This window comes from Melanaphis sacchari, unplaced genomic scaffold (assembly GCF_002803265.2).
Source record: "Melanaphis sacchari strain LSU unplaced genomic scaffold, SCAv2.0 Contig45_pilon_pilon, whole genome shotgun sequence".
In the NCBI taxonomy this organism is placed as follows: domain Eukaryota; kingdom Metazoa; phylum Arthropoda; class Insecta; order Hemiptera; family Aphididae; genus Melanaphis; species Melanaphis sacchari.
The window spans coordinates 1,542,362-1,560,631 of NW_020271303.1; the positions used below are offsets into that span (position 1 = coordinate 1,542,362).

The 18,270-nt window shown below is 24.2% G+C and overlaps 2 protein-coding genes across 3 annotated transcripts; one reads left to right on the top strand and one right to left on the bottom strand.

Moving 5' to 3' along the window:
- Window positions 1–73: 73 nt before the first annotated feature.
- LOC112598227 (ralA-binding protein 1) lies at window positions 74–3,522 on the top strand. The gene is made up of 11 exons (XM_025344630.1): window positions 74–277; window positions 356–464; window positions 555–633; window positions 1,114–1,334; window positions 1,407–1,523; window positions 1,839–1,983; window positions 2,043–2,208; window positions 2,266–2,818; window positions 2,906–3,056; window positions 3,186–3,261; window positions 3,316–3,522. The coding sequence occupies exons 2-11, from the start codon at window positions 383–385 to the stop codon at window positions 3,421–3,423; spliced, it is 1,698 nt and encodes a 565-aa protein (XP_025200415.1). The 5' UTR covers window positions 74–277; window positions 356–382; the 3' UTR covers window positions 3,424–3,522.
- Window positions 3,523–5,157: 1,635 nt separating this feature from the next.
- On the bottom strand, window positions 5,158–11,208 carry LOC112598160 (sarcoplasmic calcium-binding proteins II, V, VI, and VII-like). 2 transcript variants are annotated; one of them, XM_025344536.1, is made up of 7 exons: window positions 10,941–11,208; window positions 9,284–9,419; window positions 8,306–8,472; window positions 7,827–7,935; window positions 6,880–7,017; window positions 6,646–6,761; window positions 5,158–5,565 (listed from the first exon to the last, which is right to left on the bottom strand). In XM_025344536.1, exons 1-7 carry the CDS (start codon window positions 11,133–11,135, stop codon window positions 5,347–5,349), a joined length of 1,080 nt encoding a protein of 359 aa, XP_025200321.1. In that variant the 5' UTR covers window positions 11,136–11,208; the 3' UTR covers window positions 5,158–5,346. The 2 variants fall into 2 exon arrangements, with proteins under 2 accessions (XP_025200321.1, XP_025200322.1); XM_025344537.1 differs by having other exon boundaries at window positions 5,163–5,565; window positions 9,284–9,447; window positions 10,941–11,030.
- Window positions 11,209–18,270: the final 7,062 nt, after the last annotated feature.

The following is an 18,270-nucleotide window of genomic DNA, read 5'->3' on the forward strand; positions in this document are numbered from 1 at the left end:
CATCACTACTCGCGTTATAATCAATGCGTAAAGTTGTTATTGTTGTTGTTATTATTCTGATATTATATTATGGTCGTAGAATAGTATCAGACAACATTGTAATAGTATTTTATACGGCTGGTAGGCAATTGATAACGTAATCATCTATATTCTGTATTTCTGTTGTACTACTATATAGTACACCTAAGGTGTCTATAGTATCTACAACTTTACTGTTCGTCTACTTCTTACTGCTTAGTATAGTAGTATCTGATATCTGCACTCTTCGAACATTTTAGTAAGTACTTATCTATTATCTGCCATATTTTAAGAAGTAGTGATTTGCCTGACTCAGTGCATACATTTGTTTTAATAGTACGATACATCACGTCTGAGAGGAGCTATGGATTTTGATAGCCCCGATGTCGAAAAGGATTTCCCAGGCTTGTATACATCCACAGAAATCGGACACAAAGATTCTGACGGTAATGGACACTATTTATATATATTAAATATAGAGATTATTTGAGCTTATTACCTACCTAGCATCAATGTTATAACTTAAATGTATACAGGTAAACGAAAAGAAAAAAAAGACCGTGGTTATGCAGCGCTGGAAGGTGAAAGTTCTCCAGAAGAAGAGCCTGATACAAAGTAAGTATGGAATTGTATACTTATGGTAGAAAGTAATAGAATTATGAAACACATAAAGTATTATAATCTTTATATTTTTGCAATGCTAGCAATTCCATAACAACTGATTTAAAAATTTAAAAATCTTGAAAATAAATTTGCATGAAATACATGTTAACATATATAATTAGTAGTGATTTGTAGAATAATGTATATATTTTTAATTTATTTACAAATTTAAAATATAATAATTTTTGTTTTTTCAAACAACTATAATTTTATACAATATAATTTAACAATGAATTAAAAAGTTCAATTTTTCAAGTTCTTTACTATATAATAAACCTTTATCTTCAACCATTCTACAAATTGCAATAAATGCAATTTAAAAATTAAATTATGAAGTTTAATTTCCATACATATACATTAACTCATTAAATAAATAATAATGTAATAATTAAAGAAGTACCTATGTAAATTATTAAAAATAATATTTTACAGAAGTCCTTCAAAAATAAAAAAAATAAAACCATTTAAATTTCCTACAAAAAAAGAAAAACATGAGAAGCTTAAAGATAAAGATTCTAAAGACATTCCTAAAGAAAAGAAAAAAGATGGAGAAAAGGATAAAAAAAAAGATAAACCCAAAAATAAAATAAAAGAAAAAAAGAAACAGAAAGGATCTGATGGAAAAGACACTATAGACATAGGTTCTTTATATGGTAATCAAAATTATGATTTATTTCAAAAATAAATAAATATTAAAAATATCTATCAATTGTTTTAATGTATAGAAGATCAACCCGTTTTTGGAGTTCCATTAGAAATATCATTTGAACGAAATCCATGCCATGATGATATACACTTACCATTAGTTCTGAGAAATTGTATCGACTATGTACAAATGCATGGTAAGTATCTACAATTTTATTTTCTACATTATTACAATATTTATCCTTGTACCTTTCACACCTACTAAGTATACAAAATTCTTCTTAAACAAATCAATTTAAAATCTTTTTATACCTAAACTTAAAATCATAAGTAAACAAAACAAAAAATTAAAAATCTATAAAATATTTTTATACTTAAACTAACGCTGTATATTTTCTAATTAAAATGTTCAAAGAATACTAAACAAAAAGTTAATTTTGTTTTTCAAACAATGCTCCCAGCATACTATAAATTTAAAATTGCAATTTTAATCATTTTTTTTTTAATTTTAGGTTTATGTACTGATGGTGTTTATAAAGTGCCAGGTGTGAAATCTAAAGTACAAAACCTTAAAATTCAATATAATAGACGACAATCTGTCAATTTAACTGATTATGATTTAGCTGTTGTTACAAGTCTATTGAAACAATATTTAAGGTATTGTGTTTTTAATTATGTTATTATTTAAAAATATGATTTTTTAAATAAATTCATAGAGAACTTCCTGACCCCATATTGACATCGGACCTTTTATCAAAATTTGAAGATGCTGCCGAAACACAAAATAGTGAATCGGCAAAGTTGTTAATCTCAGAACTTCCACAATGCAATAAGCATACACTCACATGGTTAATAGTTCATTTTGCCAGTATCATAGAAAATGTAAGTTAATGATGTAATATTTAATAATTTGATTTTGATTTATTTATTTGTTATTAGGAAAAATATACCAAGATGAATACTACTAATTTTGGTTGTGTTCTCTGCCCTGTTCTTCAAATGTCTCAAACGTTATTTTCATTCCTTGTTACAAAAAAAAATGACTTGTTTCCTTCTGCTGTTTTACATAAATATATACCGCCTTTAAGATGTGCAAGCCCTTATTTACCATCAGGTAAAGAAGAAATGACTATTGAATTAAAAAAACAAGAATCACTTCTTGGTTACATTCACCGTGAAATGAACGCTGGTTTTGTATGTAAAACTAAAGAAGAAGAGTTATGGGACGTACAAAGAATTATTACACAATTGAAAAGAAAACTTAAGGTATTAGAAAAGGATAACCACAAAGTTTCAAAAGAAAAGACTAAAATAGAAGACCAGATGAATGGGAAGTTTGAAGAAGTTGGAACTCAAACAGCTCTAGACAGACAAAACTCTAACAACAGTGTATCTGTCAAAGCTGAAGTAGTATCAATAACAAGTGACACTATTAATATTTCAAACTGTGAGAGTTCATTAGTTGATGAAGAGATACAAACAACGACTTCAGGTAGTTAATAAAATCTACTATCCAGCTTATATTTTTATTTGTAAATGTATACAATTTTTGTTGTAATCCATGAAAATTAACTTTTAGATAGTGATAATGAAGAATTAGTCTTACAGTATGAATCTGAAGAATTAATGTCACTCATTGCAAATATAAAAGATTATATAGTGCAAGAAAAATGTGAAATTGATAAACTGTACACAAAGTTGGCATCAGTTGGAAAAATTGTGAATGCTAGGTAATTATAATTAACATGTATTTGATTTTCAATATAATGATGAATACTTAAATATGTGTAATATTCAATTAAATATACTAATATATTAAACTAATATTTTTATATATTTATTTAATGATTTGTATACAGAGAATATTTCATGTATCCAATTGATGAAACAACAGTTGCTAACAATGCATTGTTAAGTGAATATAAAATGCTGCAAGTAAGGATAACTTTAAGTCTTAATAAATAATTTACTAATTTGCCTAATTATAAGTTCCAGAAAATGAACTTATTAAAAAGTATAGAAGAAGAACGAGAGGCCATACTTGATTTGAAAATACAAATAAAACTAGCAAAACGTAAACATGTTTCAGTTTTGTAAAATGCAAAAGGTGAAATGTCAAAACTTGTTTTAATTTTAATATGTTAGTTAATACCCTAATGTGATGATATTTTTTTATACTATGACTAAAAATTTTGATTATCATCATTGCGTATTTAAAATGATTAAAATTGTTTTTATTATAAATATTATTTATGTTAATTATTATTTTTTAAATGTACAAATTTTTTCCTGATAACTTCACACAATATTAATATTTTTATAATTTAATAGACATATTATTTATTTAGTTGTTTTGAATAACTTTTTTAAATTACTTATAAATTATAATTAAGAATTACAGTTGATTAAATTTATTTTACTTTTTGTAGGATTGTTATTATGTATTATATTTAATACATTTATTTAATAATTGCAAAAGTTGTGACAATATGTACATAAATATTTTCTACAATTAATCATAACTTACATTATATGATTAAAATAAGTTATTTTATTTTCATAAGGTGGTTATTTTAAATGAAAATTATATGAAATTGTTACTAAAGAAGCAAAAAACTAATTTATAAACTATAACTTATTATTTCTATTAAGTAATTAAAATATTTATAATATTGCATGAAAATATATGTGTGTACATAATATATATTATTCACACATAATTGGTTGAGTATTTTATAAGATTTGATTTATAAAAACAATAAAAAAAAAGTCTATACAAACTAGCTAGAATCTGTATTTTAGATATTCTGCATTAACTCCAAAAACAAATAAAAAAAATCCAGTTATAACTTCCAATAATAGGCACATTTATTATTAGTTATAACTTTATAAGATTTATAGTACCTAAAAATCAAATTATTAAAAGATGTAGGATCTGTAAAAATGCTTAACAGTTTCCATTCAGTAGTTAGTTACTTCTGAGTATTGACCATCTAACAAGTCCATGATATTATTCAATTATTGTATTTTGTAGATAATAATTTTCGTTTTTTAACTGTTTAATTTTTCTCTTATTTTTTATTTAAGTAGTGCTTTTTAGTGTCTATTTCCATAATTAATGTTGCATACTTTCAAATTTACATAATTACCTAGTACTTATCTCATATTAAGTGACAATACATAGAGAGTACATAGATACTACGGTAATATTTTTTAAAACGATCAATGAACATAAAATGTTTTTTTAATGTTATAATTTACTTATACATAATATTCTTAAGAATTAAATAAATTTTTAATAGTTATGTATTTTTCGAACATGTACCTAACCAACCAAGACTTATGAACTTATGACACATCGACATCCTCAAACACAAAGAATCTTTTAGTATGACTTCTAATGAAATTAGTGTATTGCTATTTGCATCATTGCATGCCTTTACTATATAATGTATAAAATATGTTCGATAAATAATATGTATGACTCCTAAACACGAATTTGTGTTCTTAGCTATAAATAACAAATATTGTAATATGTTTAAGTTTTTCAATTTTATTTTATTCAAATAATCCTCGGCGAGATGGAGTGACTGTAGCTATTTGATTTAAATTACAATCATAATTATAACTTATAAGATTGATGATTATCTACACTTTAAATTAAGTCTTAATTAATATAATTGAGTAGAAATTTGCAGCAAAAATACTCTTATGAATAATTAGTGTTAACTATTAATGATTTGTTTTTGCGCCGATAGAGGGATTCAGACAGGATATTAGAATTCTTAATTTCTCGTCTCTCCTTATCATAGGTATCTACAATATTTGCAGTTAAAATGTTTTTCAATTTTATCTATTTAGGAACTAAAGAGGAAGTTAAATAACGTAATCATTTAAAAATTTTAAAACTGCAAGATGTTTGTATTTTCTTTGTACAAAATATGCGTTAATGGATTGTTTAGCACATAGTCCACATGGCAACAATAATGAGTTTCTATTTATTGATTATTACTGTTTTCTTTAGACCACAATGGAATGTCTATCGCTCCGCCTCTTATGTGAATATGTATCTCTCGAATCGACCGTCGAATTCATAGCAGAATAATCGATAGGGAAAAATTCAGGCGTTGGGCCACACTTTCCAAATAACCATTGACCGCATCCATTGGGTTTAGTACCCAGTAACCAGTTTGCGAAACATTGGCCCCAAGTATCGCGGTCCAACTTAAAGTCTCCATTCTAAAGGCAAAAATAAATAAAATAATAATAATTAGGTTTAAATAAAAATTACTTACCCAATGTCTAATGAACGTGATAGTTATAAAATATATTTTTGTTGAGTAAAATAAGACAAATGATAAAAGTTAGTTATTTGTGAGTATTTTATTAAATTTGAATGGGTGGAATAGCGTGCACCAATATTTTTCTAGGTACCCCAACTTAACTAAACTTTAAACGCTAATAAGAATAATATTGTCAGTTCGTACTTGCTTAATACTAGACATTTGTACTTTTTATATCTAAAATTAAAAAATTTTTCAGAATAATATTCTTCTTCAGGATAAAAAATAAGAAACAAGGTTACCATGTAAAAAAAACCTAAACATTCACCATGCTAAATAAAAAATCGTAAACAAATTGGAAAAATGGTATAAACAAGTAATTATAAATCCTACATTTTCCGATTCCATAGAAATTATATAAAATTAAAAAGTGATCACCATCTATAAATACACTTTTCTATATGAAGTGACAACACTGATAAGTGTAGAGAAAATAAAACTTATTTAGTGCCTCTTGACATTTCTTCTGTAGCCCTACAGTGAAAAAGTTTAGTACACTTAAAAATTGTCAAACTTTTTTAAAACTGAAATAAGTTAAATTTGATTTGTCAATATTTTATACTTTTTTCTATGTACAAGACTTATTTCTCAAGTCATTTAAATACCTATGTACCATTTGTACGTAGTAATATTTTGTGTATTTATTCTCAAGCTAAAATTATAATACATCTCTGCATCTGCATAACTATAAATCTAGATAGCTATTGACTATATGCTATAGCAGTATAGCCTATAGGTACCGATACAAATAAAGAATTGGATAAAATTGTTTAATTTAATTATAATTTAAGTTGTTCATTTTTTTATAAAACTATTTAAACCAATAAAAATTATGTTTTACTTTAGTATTTTTTTTTTTTTTAATAAAAGGGGTGTTTAACACATAACATAAAATAAGGAAAATTATTATAAACGCAGAACGTATTTTTAATATCATCACATGATTCATAAATATTCAGTGACGTGAACAACTCACTGATGTTAATGAATCGTATATCGCATCAATCACGCCTTGCTTAGCTTCCTCACAGTTTGAATTGAGAAACGTACAATAAAACCTTTGTAAATTCACTTTTTCTATTTCACCTTTACCTGTTTAAATTGAATTCATATTATGTGTAAATGTATAATAATATTTAATTATTATTATTATTCTTATTATTATTATTATCATTTTAAATATTAAGAATATTAAAATGGTCATAATAACCTGAATCTAAAGACTTAAATAATATGTTCTGCAAATATTTCAGCCACAATGGCATGTCTGAAATTACAGTACACTTGCTTAACGTTTGACACCATATTTTAAGCCAATCGTCAGTTGATAGACTAGTAAATGCAATATCTAAGAATAAATTATAAAAAGCGATTAGATATATAATAAATAATAGATATAGACTATAGGTACTAAGGTACTTCATGCTTAACATAATTATATAATTTATAATTTAAAAAAAGCTAATAATATTTTTAAAAACTTTTATTTTCAAATGTTCAATCTACTAGAGTAAATATCATCAATTTTATTAAGTTATGTAAACAATTTTTACACTGAATTTAAAACTAATAAATTATAAAATTAACGTTAATATTATATTTAATACTATCTGACCCAAATATGGTTAATACCTATTTAAAATATAATGCATAGTATATACTTACAATGTTTCTCGGGGGATCCATATTACCATTCTGTTTAATGTATTTCTACATGACCCAAGGACCTACCCAGTCCTTATAAATTTTTCAAACAATGAGAACTTTTATTATACACAATCTCATTTGATATTATATACCTACCTAGTACCTACTATACAATATTATAATATTAATGATCTATAGTTCCAGAGTTCTAGTTACATATTATAACTAAATGACTACCTAAATGCCTTTTTTCATAAAAGCAACACTATGTTTTTGTATTTAAGCTGTTTATCATTCAATATTTATAAAAAATTGAAAATTGAAGAATTGTAAAAATATTCACTTTTATTATCACTATATATATATTTATTGATATACTAACTATTTATAAGAATGAGATACATATTATAATCGATATTTTTGTAGACACTGTTTTTTTTTAAATTTTTATATCTTACTGTTATAGTAATGTGAATAAATAAATAAAGATAATTTTGGTTTCATGCTTACTTTGACCTCGTTCACATTGAATGAATACTTGAATTAATTCTGTTAAAACTTGTTTTAATATTATATATTCATCACTATTCGGTGACCAATCAGCAAAACGTCTTAATTTCTATATTTTATAAATAATTATATTATAAGTAAATTATAATTATTAACTTAACATGAAAAGTCGTGAAAATTAATTCAAAATTAAAATTTTAAATATTCAAAAAACAATAATAATAATAATAATATTTTAGTATTATTCAAAAAAATTATAATATTATTAAAAATATTGACTAAATTACAAGGTAGCTAAAGGAAATATTTGAACAGAAATAAATATTATTTTTAATCTACCAAAAATAAATTGAAAATAGATAATTATTATTATTAATGTTCATAGCTTGAACTACACGGTAAATAGTTAACTTTTTATTAATTTACTAATACATTAATATATACACATATATAATATATACTCGTATACAATCAAATACCTCTACAAACTGATGGAAGTCGTGTTCAAATACGAATCCGTCGCAATCGCCGTCCAAATAATATTTAAAAAAAATCAATAACTTTTCCTCTTGTAATGGCGATAATTTAAATGGAATATCCAATGTTTTTGATTCATCTTCGCTAGAATAACGTTTCATCCAAGAAGCTATACGCAAATAAAAGGTAATATCATTGAATCTAGATACTATTATTTCGTTACTTATATTATACTCTACTTAGTTATTAATACAATACTAGTATCTATAATCAATGGTAATACTTTTATTTTTATGACTTGAAAAATACTTGTAGTGAGTACTCGTTGACACAACTATAGAAAGTTTGTTTAATACCAAAAATAATAATGTCAAAGTATATGTCAATATTATATATATATATATTTTTTTTAGGGTTGTAACCACCTTTCCAAATGTTGATTATGTGTGTGTGTGTACTCGTTATAATTTAATATTACAGAATCCATTTGATAACGTTAATTTTTTAGTGTAATTTTTTATTTTTATAACTTAAAAATATCAGCATGTTTATTTAATTTTTTGATGCTTCTTTTAAATTACGAATATACATATGAATACTTAAGCTAAAATAACTTAATATATTTTCTATGATATCTGGACATCTAGTTATTCAAGACTTAAATAAAACAATAGTATAAATAAATAATAAATTATACAGAACGTAAAATAATACGCTTGTATGTGCATAAAAACTCAATAATCAATACTGATTTTCGATGTAATATTATCAACAATTTTCCTATACTTCTTTAATGTTATATTATTAAAGATAATAACTCGACAGTTGTATTATATATACTTATAAGTTAGTAAGTTATTTACGAATTAAGTATCAGTTTTATACGTCTGTCAAAGAATTCAAGCATTTTAATAATAGACCATAACTTTAAAAATAAATTCGAAGGTATTTCATAAAAAAATATTTATTATATAACATACCCCATACATGTATTTCTAGTGTACTGGATAACTCGTCTGGCTTGCGTTCTTCGGGCTGCATTATGATAGTATTACTTTTCCACGACATTGTTCTTCGTAACAGTTGTTTAGTTCGATCTCTAGTTCGATCACATGCCTTAACATTTAACATTTGTTTTGATTTACTATGGATAAAATAAATAAAATCAATTCTGAATAAAAATTGTGTAAAAACAATTAAACTAGATTAAAATTTATTTTAATTTAACTAAATAAGTAATTAAAAAAATATACCTAAATGTTACACTTAATATGATTTTCTACTGTTTTATGAATTATTTATCCATCTAAACTAATTTAAGTATAGATAACATATAATTAAGTAAATATAGGAAGGTGCAGAATTCATAAATTAGGTTAAAGCTTATTGTAAGTTATGAATTGATGAGTTATTGAATTAAAAGAGTACTGAAAAGATAAAAGAAAATACAATTTACAAACATATTATTTTCAGATATTATTTATAAATATTGATTGCAAAAGACACATTTGAGTGAATTATTTTTCGATTAATACGTTATATTTCAATAACATATATGTAAATAAATTTTATAATTTTATTTCAGCTTTCAGTTGCATACTATGCTAGTATTACCTACCTATATTATTATGATAGATAATATTGTAAGTTTTAATTTATTTAATTTGTTTATATTAACCCATATTTTTAAAAAGTTTATAAATAATGAAATTATATAAATAAAATAATATTGTTTGTTTCTGTTAAATCGTATCTTAATGTTAATAAGTTTTTAACGATTCCAGACATGGTTAATCTGATTCATTTAACTATTTATATTAATGACCCTCAATTCAAATACCTATGTTCTATCCTCGCTATGTCATTAATGCAACTATGATGTAGTGAAGATTATTACTTATATTATACATACCCACATTGAGTATACTAAACTTATACAATCATTTAATATGTTAAATATTTTTAAAGGCACGAACGACATAAATATAGAATGACCGATGGTCTCTACTCAGAATAGATTTTCAATCGTATCTAATGATTTATCATTGAATTCAAATTAATTTGAAATTGTTATTAAATATACATTCGTTACAGTGACCTAATTGATGGCGATGCACTTTACAGCAATTCCTACCTTTACTTTATTTTATTTTATTTTCTTTGTCATAATAATATTAATATGTATTAAATATAAAAAATAATTATGTAATTTATTGTTAGTATAAATACGACGAACAATAAATATAATTTTACAATATATAATAATTAAATTAACTTTGTTTGTATAAATTATTTTTTACTTTTAAAAAAAATTACACAACTTCATGAGCCGTATTCTTTCGAAAAAATGTTTAATACTCGTACCTCTATCATAGTAACACCTACATGCTAGGAATTTAAGCATTTTTAAAGTAAATTGACATCTACTGGACATAATATATTCAATGATATATCTGGTGGTGTGATACACTATCTTACAAATAACAATAATTATTTGCAATTTAAATTTTAAAGCCATAAAAAAAAAAAAAAATTATTTCTTTTAAATTAGATAAAACTATTTATAAAACCGTGATTTATTATTCTATTAATTTATTATGTATAATATCATACTATTGGAAAATCGAAATTAAACACCTGTTTCCATGTTGATGTCATTTTCACAGTCGTCTGTGGGTCGCTACCAGCAGCCACCACGGCGCCATTGTCCGGCTGTTTTCTACTATCAATAACCGTAGCGGCCACTGCTGGAAAGCTTTTTAGGCTATGCGACCGTACATGTTTACTGCTACCGCCACCGCTTTTCGACAACTCGATGCTGTTACTCGTCATGTCAAAATAATAATAATAATAATAATAACAACAACCGAAACAACACTAATAATAAGCGACTACGTTGAACGACGTGAACGCGTGCACTAACAGCTACACACACCGTTCTTCGTGTTTCAAGCGCACTCTGAACTATATATATATACCCATTATACCTATAGGAGTACACATGCAATGTGTAAGTAAAGGCAGTTAGCTTTGAAAAGTATAATAATTTTATACGGAGTGATTCATCAAACACGATCAACCTCATAGTGCATTTTTTTAATTAAGCATTTAATCAAATTTTGATTTTTGGAATTTTCAACATAATATATAGTAAAAGTATAAGACAATATTTTTTAACACATAAATTGTTTTTCCTATTTAATAAGTGATTTGTAGTAATACGTTTATTTCTTTTTAAATGAGAACCTTTAATTTTTACTGTAAATTATTAAATAAATATAATTGTCTATAATGTTCAAATTATACATACCACATTAAAGACTATTAAATATAGGTATATTATACCTTAGAAACCATTCGTTTTTATTTCAGTTTAGATTTTAGATAAAATATCATCAACTCAACAATTTTAAGTAAAAAACGAATGTTTTCATTAGGAAAAATTAATTTGTAATGCTACAGAACACTTCTCAAATAAAACATATAGGTATTTTAGAATATGGTCTTAAAGTATTTTATTGATGCTTAAAAATTCCAAGTATCATAATTGAATAAATTCATATGAAAAAATAAAATAGGTGTGAGAATGATTGATGAATTACTGTGTATTTGAGTATCGTATATAATATTATGTATACGGTACACAGATACAAAAAATAATAATAATACGCATACAATCCGCTGCGATTCGTCAAAAAGCTGAAATATAGGAGGATTTACATGAATACAGGATGATTCTCCGAGCATGTTCACTCCCATTTATTTCTTTAATAATAAATTCATTGAAATTATGATTTTTTTTTTTTTAAGTTTTAAGTATACTAATAAAAAATAAGAATCATATTTTCAACTATTAAAATTTTTTTATACCATTTAAAAAGTGTTCTGTATTTTTCTGCGATAGTAAACACTTCTTTTTTCAAATTAAAACCAATATTTTTACTGTAAATTGTTAAACAAATAATATTTAGAAAAATGGTTCATGCCAATAGTTTTTGAGTTATTAAAATGTATGTACTAAGGAATAAGGACAAATTGTAGCAATGATGATTATATAAAAATATAAGATAGATGTAATATTGTATCTAGTATTTATTATATTCAGACAATTTTTATTCGTTATATAATTTTGATAGATTAATTTTATTAATAGAATAAGGTATTAAAATTTACTAATAATCATATAGCCTCCATATATTTTCTAAGCCAATTTATCATAAATCTAACCTATTCTTAGTAGGTATGCAAAATTGAACAACACTTTAACTATTCACTTGAATTTTGATTTAGATATAGGTAGATATTTCAACATTTTTAAAAAGAAATCTGATTAACAATTTACAGAGGAGAAGTGTAAGAGTCATGTGAAAAAAAAAGAAATAGATATTGTTCCTGCAAGACACTCCTTAATTTATATATACAAAAAAATGTACGAGTATGTATTTGAAAATATAATCTTTAGGTAAACTTAAAAATTCCAAAAATCAGAATTTAAATAAATTCATTACTAAAAAATAAAAGGGGATGATCATTATTGGTATAAATCACCCTGTATAATAGTGTATATACTTTAAGGTTTTTTACCCTACGAGTATTATTTTTTTTACTTTTCGTCTCGCTAACTGTGCGTGCTTGATATAAATGCACGCAATGGGGTATTTTAAAGTATACCTCTATAATATATATATACCTACCTTTTATGTGTACCTACACTGCACATTGGTGTATCATACTGTTCAGTAAAAATAAGGAGGGCAGATGCTAAATTAATAAAATCACTAAAACGCGTATTACACTATATTGTCATTGTATTATCATTATTGTCATTTATTTGTGTATGATATTATGTATTTATACTTGATAGAAAAATATTTAGATTGACTTGATATCGTAACTATACTAATTTGAGTAATATATAATATTATGTATTAAACTTTTTTAAATCACTGACTCGGTTCCATCTAAGTCAATGACTAATTAATGCTTGAATTATATATTCTTGACTGCGATAATACAAAATAGGAAATAACTAATAAGGTAACACAATTGTTTTTAAATCGAGCTTACTCTAATTTTAAATATCACGAAAAATTAAACAATATATAACTCATACATTTACCTATAGACCCGTTCCAATACGCAAACATTTAAAAATAATATAAATTATTATTGACAAGGATAAACACAGTTGGGCACTTTGTATATACAAATAAATTTTAAATATAATTTTAAAATGTTTAAAATATTTTAGTCATCAAACTTAAATTTAAATTAAATAATATAAATTCGTCATGAATTGTATTTAACTATTAAATAAACTTTTTTTATTTTTAGAGGAATAGTAAAAATTAATCATTTGTGTATTGTAGTCTATTGAGATATTGGCAATTAAATAGAGGAAAGTTCATGACAAAAATATGAAATAAAAATCTTAAAACCTTTGGTTTAGTCAAATTATTGAATAATGAAAATAATTATATAAGCTAAAACATATAATTACCTTTAGTAGTAACTTAAGTTTTTAAAAATGACTGAAATATAACATAAAAACTAAGCATTAGTCAAATGTTTTTCTATAAACAAAAACCTGAGGATTTTGAAAACTCTCATAGAATGTCTTATTAATTTTTTTAACCAATAAGCGTCTAAGTGGTTCTTATCGTAGTTAAAATTTTCGATTTATTTAATAATAAGAAAATTAATATTACCTATACAATATATTGCTTATACATAATCTAAATTACTACATGCATACACATGTATGTATATTGTATATACATCTAGGCATATCGCATATAAAGAATACAACTACATAAATGTTTGAACTTCAAATGTCATGTTTTTAGTTTATATGTATAATAATATAATATTTAACTATATTTTAATTACTTATCAATCAGAAAAAAATATTTTTAAGTTTTATACGTTTACTAAAACAATAATTATTAATTTTTAATAAAATAACACAAATTATAGCAATAAAATTAAAACTGTTACCTTTCTAGAGTAAAATTTATTTTTAATACACAGTAAATGGTTTGTATTAAATTCACACTAAAAAACTCATTTGTATTGATTTATAAAATGTCGTGGCGTGAGTCGACATTTGTTTTGTAGGTCTTTGAGCACGCGAAGTATAGTAATCACTAATTACTTCCTTAATTGAAAACATTCTAGAAAGTAGAAGTTATTGGTGGATTGACGATTTTCAAGTAAACTAATAATAGCATACATTTTTATAGAATTTGAGTGTTATATAAATTTATAACCTGTAAACAGGTGATGTTTCAGAAAAGAAATAATTAAAAACGTCCACACTATTTTACTTTTATAATTAAAAAGGTTTTAAAATGTGTTGTATTAATTTAAGCTTTACCTTACTATATTTAATATAACTATGTTCGAACATTTGAATTACATGGTTTTATTATTATTTAATATTTTTATTTTTTTTAGTCGGCTCGTGATTCTTGTAGTATATTCTCTGCTACTCTGTGTTTTATCATTTACATAATATAAGTTCTCCAGCGTTAAAAACAGATTGCGTGATTAAGTGCTATGTATTATTAAGGTGAGCTGTATAAATTATAAATACATTTCAATGTTTTAAGTTATTTTACTGAATCTACCCATATAATATAAATAAGTAGGTCAACAAAAAACTCGGGCATCATGGCACACGTCAACGGTCCCGTAACTATACAACTAAATATTGTAATATTTATAATATAGTCTATATTATATAATTAAAGGCTTGTAAATAAAAAAATGGTACTCATATTATTTAAAATAAAGCATTACTTATACACGATCGTATTTAAATCACTATATATTTTTAGTCGTCATATAAATTTGACTCATTCCTGAACATTAAATACCTTACTTAAGTATCCTAGATCAAGCACATAAATATATAAAGAAATACAATATAAATAATTATGTAAGCACCTACTATAAGCAAAATAATATAATATTATGCAATGTGTATACTCCTACGTTTTTAATATATTTTGAAGGGGCTAATGGTTAAATCGAAGTATATTATATGCATATATTTTTATTAGCTATAAGTCTTTAAGTTTGACTGTATCATATGCATGTACCCGGCCCCAACGAAAATATAGTCTTAATACCTACTAAACAAAACTAAGGTAATACTCAATGAAAACGCTTGTAGTTTACAATAGATTTTATTATACACAGCAGGATTTTTTCATAAAACCCCCAAAGTGTAACTTGGCGTTTTTAAGATTACCTAACTATATTTTACGTAATACTTACAGGCATTTATATAATCAAACAGATTGAGTTCACTTGTATACTTATATTGATGATACCAATACCGGCTACTACATAATAAAAACAATAATACAATTCAGATTTATACATGCATATGATGATACAAACTATAATGCATATTAAATCCAGTGGTTAAGTTACCTCCACTTTTTTATTTCAGTATTCCAAGGGAAAAACAAACAAGTTTTATTATCGTTATTAAATTCGTACAGTTATTTTTATTGAAAGGATTATTGAAGTGAAACGTATTTTTTATAAATTTAACTATATGTCACTATAACATATTATACATTCAAATTTTGAAATTGATTTAATCAACAAATGTATCAATTAAAATAGATTATCCATTTCATTTAATATACCTTTATTATCAATTAATTTCCCCAATATTTCACATATTATGTAATAGCATAAAATACATAATTGCGAATATCTACAATAATTATAAATTACATACATACCTACTTGTTTTTAATTTTTAATGTACCAACCTAACTTACTAAGTACCTGTATATTAGTATTTTCACGAACTAATCATTCAATTTAATATACACAATAAAATAATGCTATTTCTATGGTTTAGACTTTAGATTTAAATTATAATAACGTATTTATTTATTAAATATTATAGTTATTAGTGATTGATAATTATTCCGGTATTTTTCAGCCACAATTAATAAACAATTTCATTAAATTGAATTGTAAAATTAGAATCGAATTTGTGTTGTAAAATCGATTTATTTAATCAGAACTAACTATAATATATTTTCAAATTCTGTTATATGTTTATGTCTACAATTGTCTATTTTTCAGTAAAATATAGCCACCGAAATCGTCGAATATATCTGTTTAATGATCAGTGGATTAGTGGATGAACGGCATAAATTGTGACAACAGATAATGTATTTGTTACAAATTATAACTTATAATATTTGTACACATAGACGGGTACTAGTACATTGAATAACATAGTATAAACCTATAGGTAAAATTTTGTGTAAGTATTATAATATAATTATGTCGATTAAATTTTCTCTGAACTATGCAGCATCAATGCGTTATTTTAAATTTCTAACACAATTTAAATATTTTTTTTAATCAAAATTACCTATTAACATTGCCTACAAGTAAGTGATATTAATATGATTTTTAAGTCAAAATTATAAATTAATTTTTTAATTACTTTTTTTTATATCGTGCGTTAATCCTTCAGCATTAATTAAATCGTTTTCTATGAATTAATGATATTGAATAAACATTGATGTTATTACCTAAATTACATTATTGACGGTATATTTAATTTGTCTGGTAGTTTGCATATTTTATAACTACTACTTAATGTTACACTACAATTTTTTTTTTTGTTCATAAATGTATTTTACAATCTGTAATTGTTAAATTTTTTTAATAAGCGAAAGTGATTTGGTTGAGTTGGTGGATATTCGACTTATTTGAAGAATCCATACATCGATGGAATTTCATGGCATGTGTGTGTATTCAGTCTATTGAGAGGTTCAGGTCAGACGTATTATTATTAAATGACATTTTTGTTGCTTAAAAGATTTAAAAGAATATTTGTGAGAAGAGATAAGAGAGGACTTATCATTGATTAAATTTCTTCAAAGAATTTGAAAATTTGACTATCATTATAATTTATAAGTATTGAATACTTTTTATTTATGGGTTAAGTGATTGATGATCTTCGGTTATATTTATATAATTAAGTTGGTTAATTGAAGGGTTTCTGGTAATTCATTGTCGATTGTACACTTCTAAAGTGTTAGCAGTGTTGAATGGTTGAAGATGTTGAGGATTTCTGCTGTCAATATAGGTAGACGTGAGTATCATTGTATCAATGATTCGTACAATCAACGAGTGGCATGTATTAAGTAGTTACAGGTAGTTATTTTAAAATACAGTTACGTGTATCTCCTCGATTGACTATTCAAGGAAAGAAATGACCTGCGAAGATAAGATTATAGTTGTCTCAAATAGTAGCATTTCATAATATGTACCTACATAATTTTCTACCCTAACCTCTTCCGTTGCTTCAGAACTTACTTATAAATATAAATATTAACTGTCAACTAACACTCACTTTTTAAGCTTTAATTTATACCTTTTAAGCATGAAATTTCCATTTTATTGATTATTTCAATTTCCAGATACAACATACAAACTATGAATAATTTTAAAATTAATATTATATAATATCGTTCTATGACTATTATACGATAATCATTATCTATTTAATTTATAACAGATCACATGAATATATGTTTCATATAATAATTGTAACAAAATTAAATGGATTAATCCCTGCACTATTATATTATATAACAAATATCCCACAATCTTATCTTCTGAGTTCTGATTTAGAACAAGTTACATTAATAATATTGTAATATACCTAGATGTAAAAAATCATAAAAAGCATTAATACTTACCTGTTACCATTAATTATCCGATTCAAAATGTTATATTAAAAATTATAAATAATTTAAACTATTAATAACGATTTATTGTAATTACTTATTTTAACATACAACAATAAATATTGTTTTAATACTTATTCTTTACAACTTATAATTTGCCAATTAAACGACAGTGCATTTAAAATGAATTACCAAAAATAATTTCTAAAAGATACAAGGTTAGTGAATTTAAG

Bases quoted from the DNA above. Each gene is read 5' to 3' on its own strand.
- LOC112598227 (XM_025344630.1), top strand. From the start codon at position 383: ATGGATTTTGATAGCCCCGATGTCGAAAAGGATTTCCCAGGCTTGTAT. The intron at 465-554 runs GTAATGGACACT...AAATGTATACAG, and splicing joins CGGACACAAAGATTCTGACG to GTAAACGAAAAGAAAAAAAA. The intron at 1,524-1,838 runs GTAAGTATCTAC...TTTTAATTTTAG, and splicing joins CGACTATGTACAAATGCATG to GTTTATGTACTGATGGTGTT.
- LOC112598160 (XM_025344536.1), bottom strand. From the start codon at position 11,135: ATGACGAGTAACAGCATCGAGTTGTCGAAAAGCGGTGGCGGTAGCAGT. The intron at 7,936-8,305 runs GTATTTGATTGT...TATAAAATATAG, and splicing joins ACTTCCATCAGTTTGTAGAG to AAATTAAGACGTTTTGCTGA. The intron at 6,762-6,879 runs GTTATTATGACC...CAATTTAAACAG, and splicing joins ATTTAAGTCTTTAGATTCAG to GTAAAGGTGAAATAGAAAAA.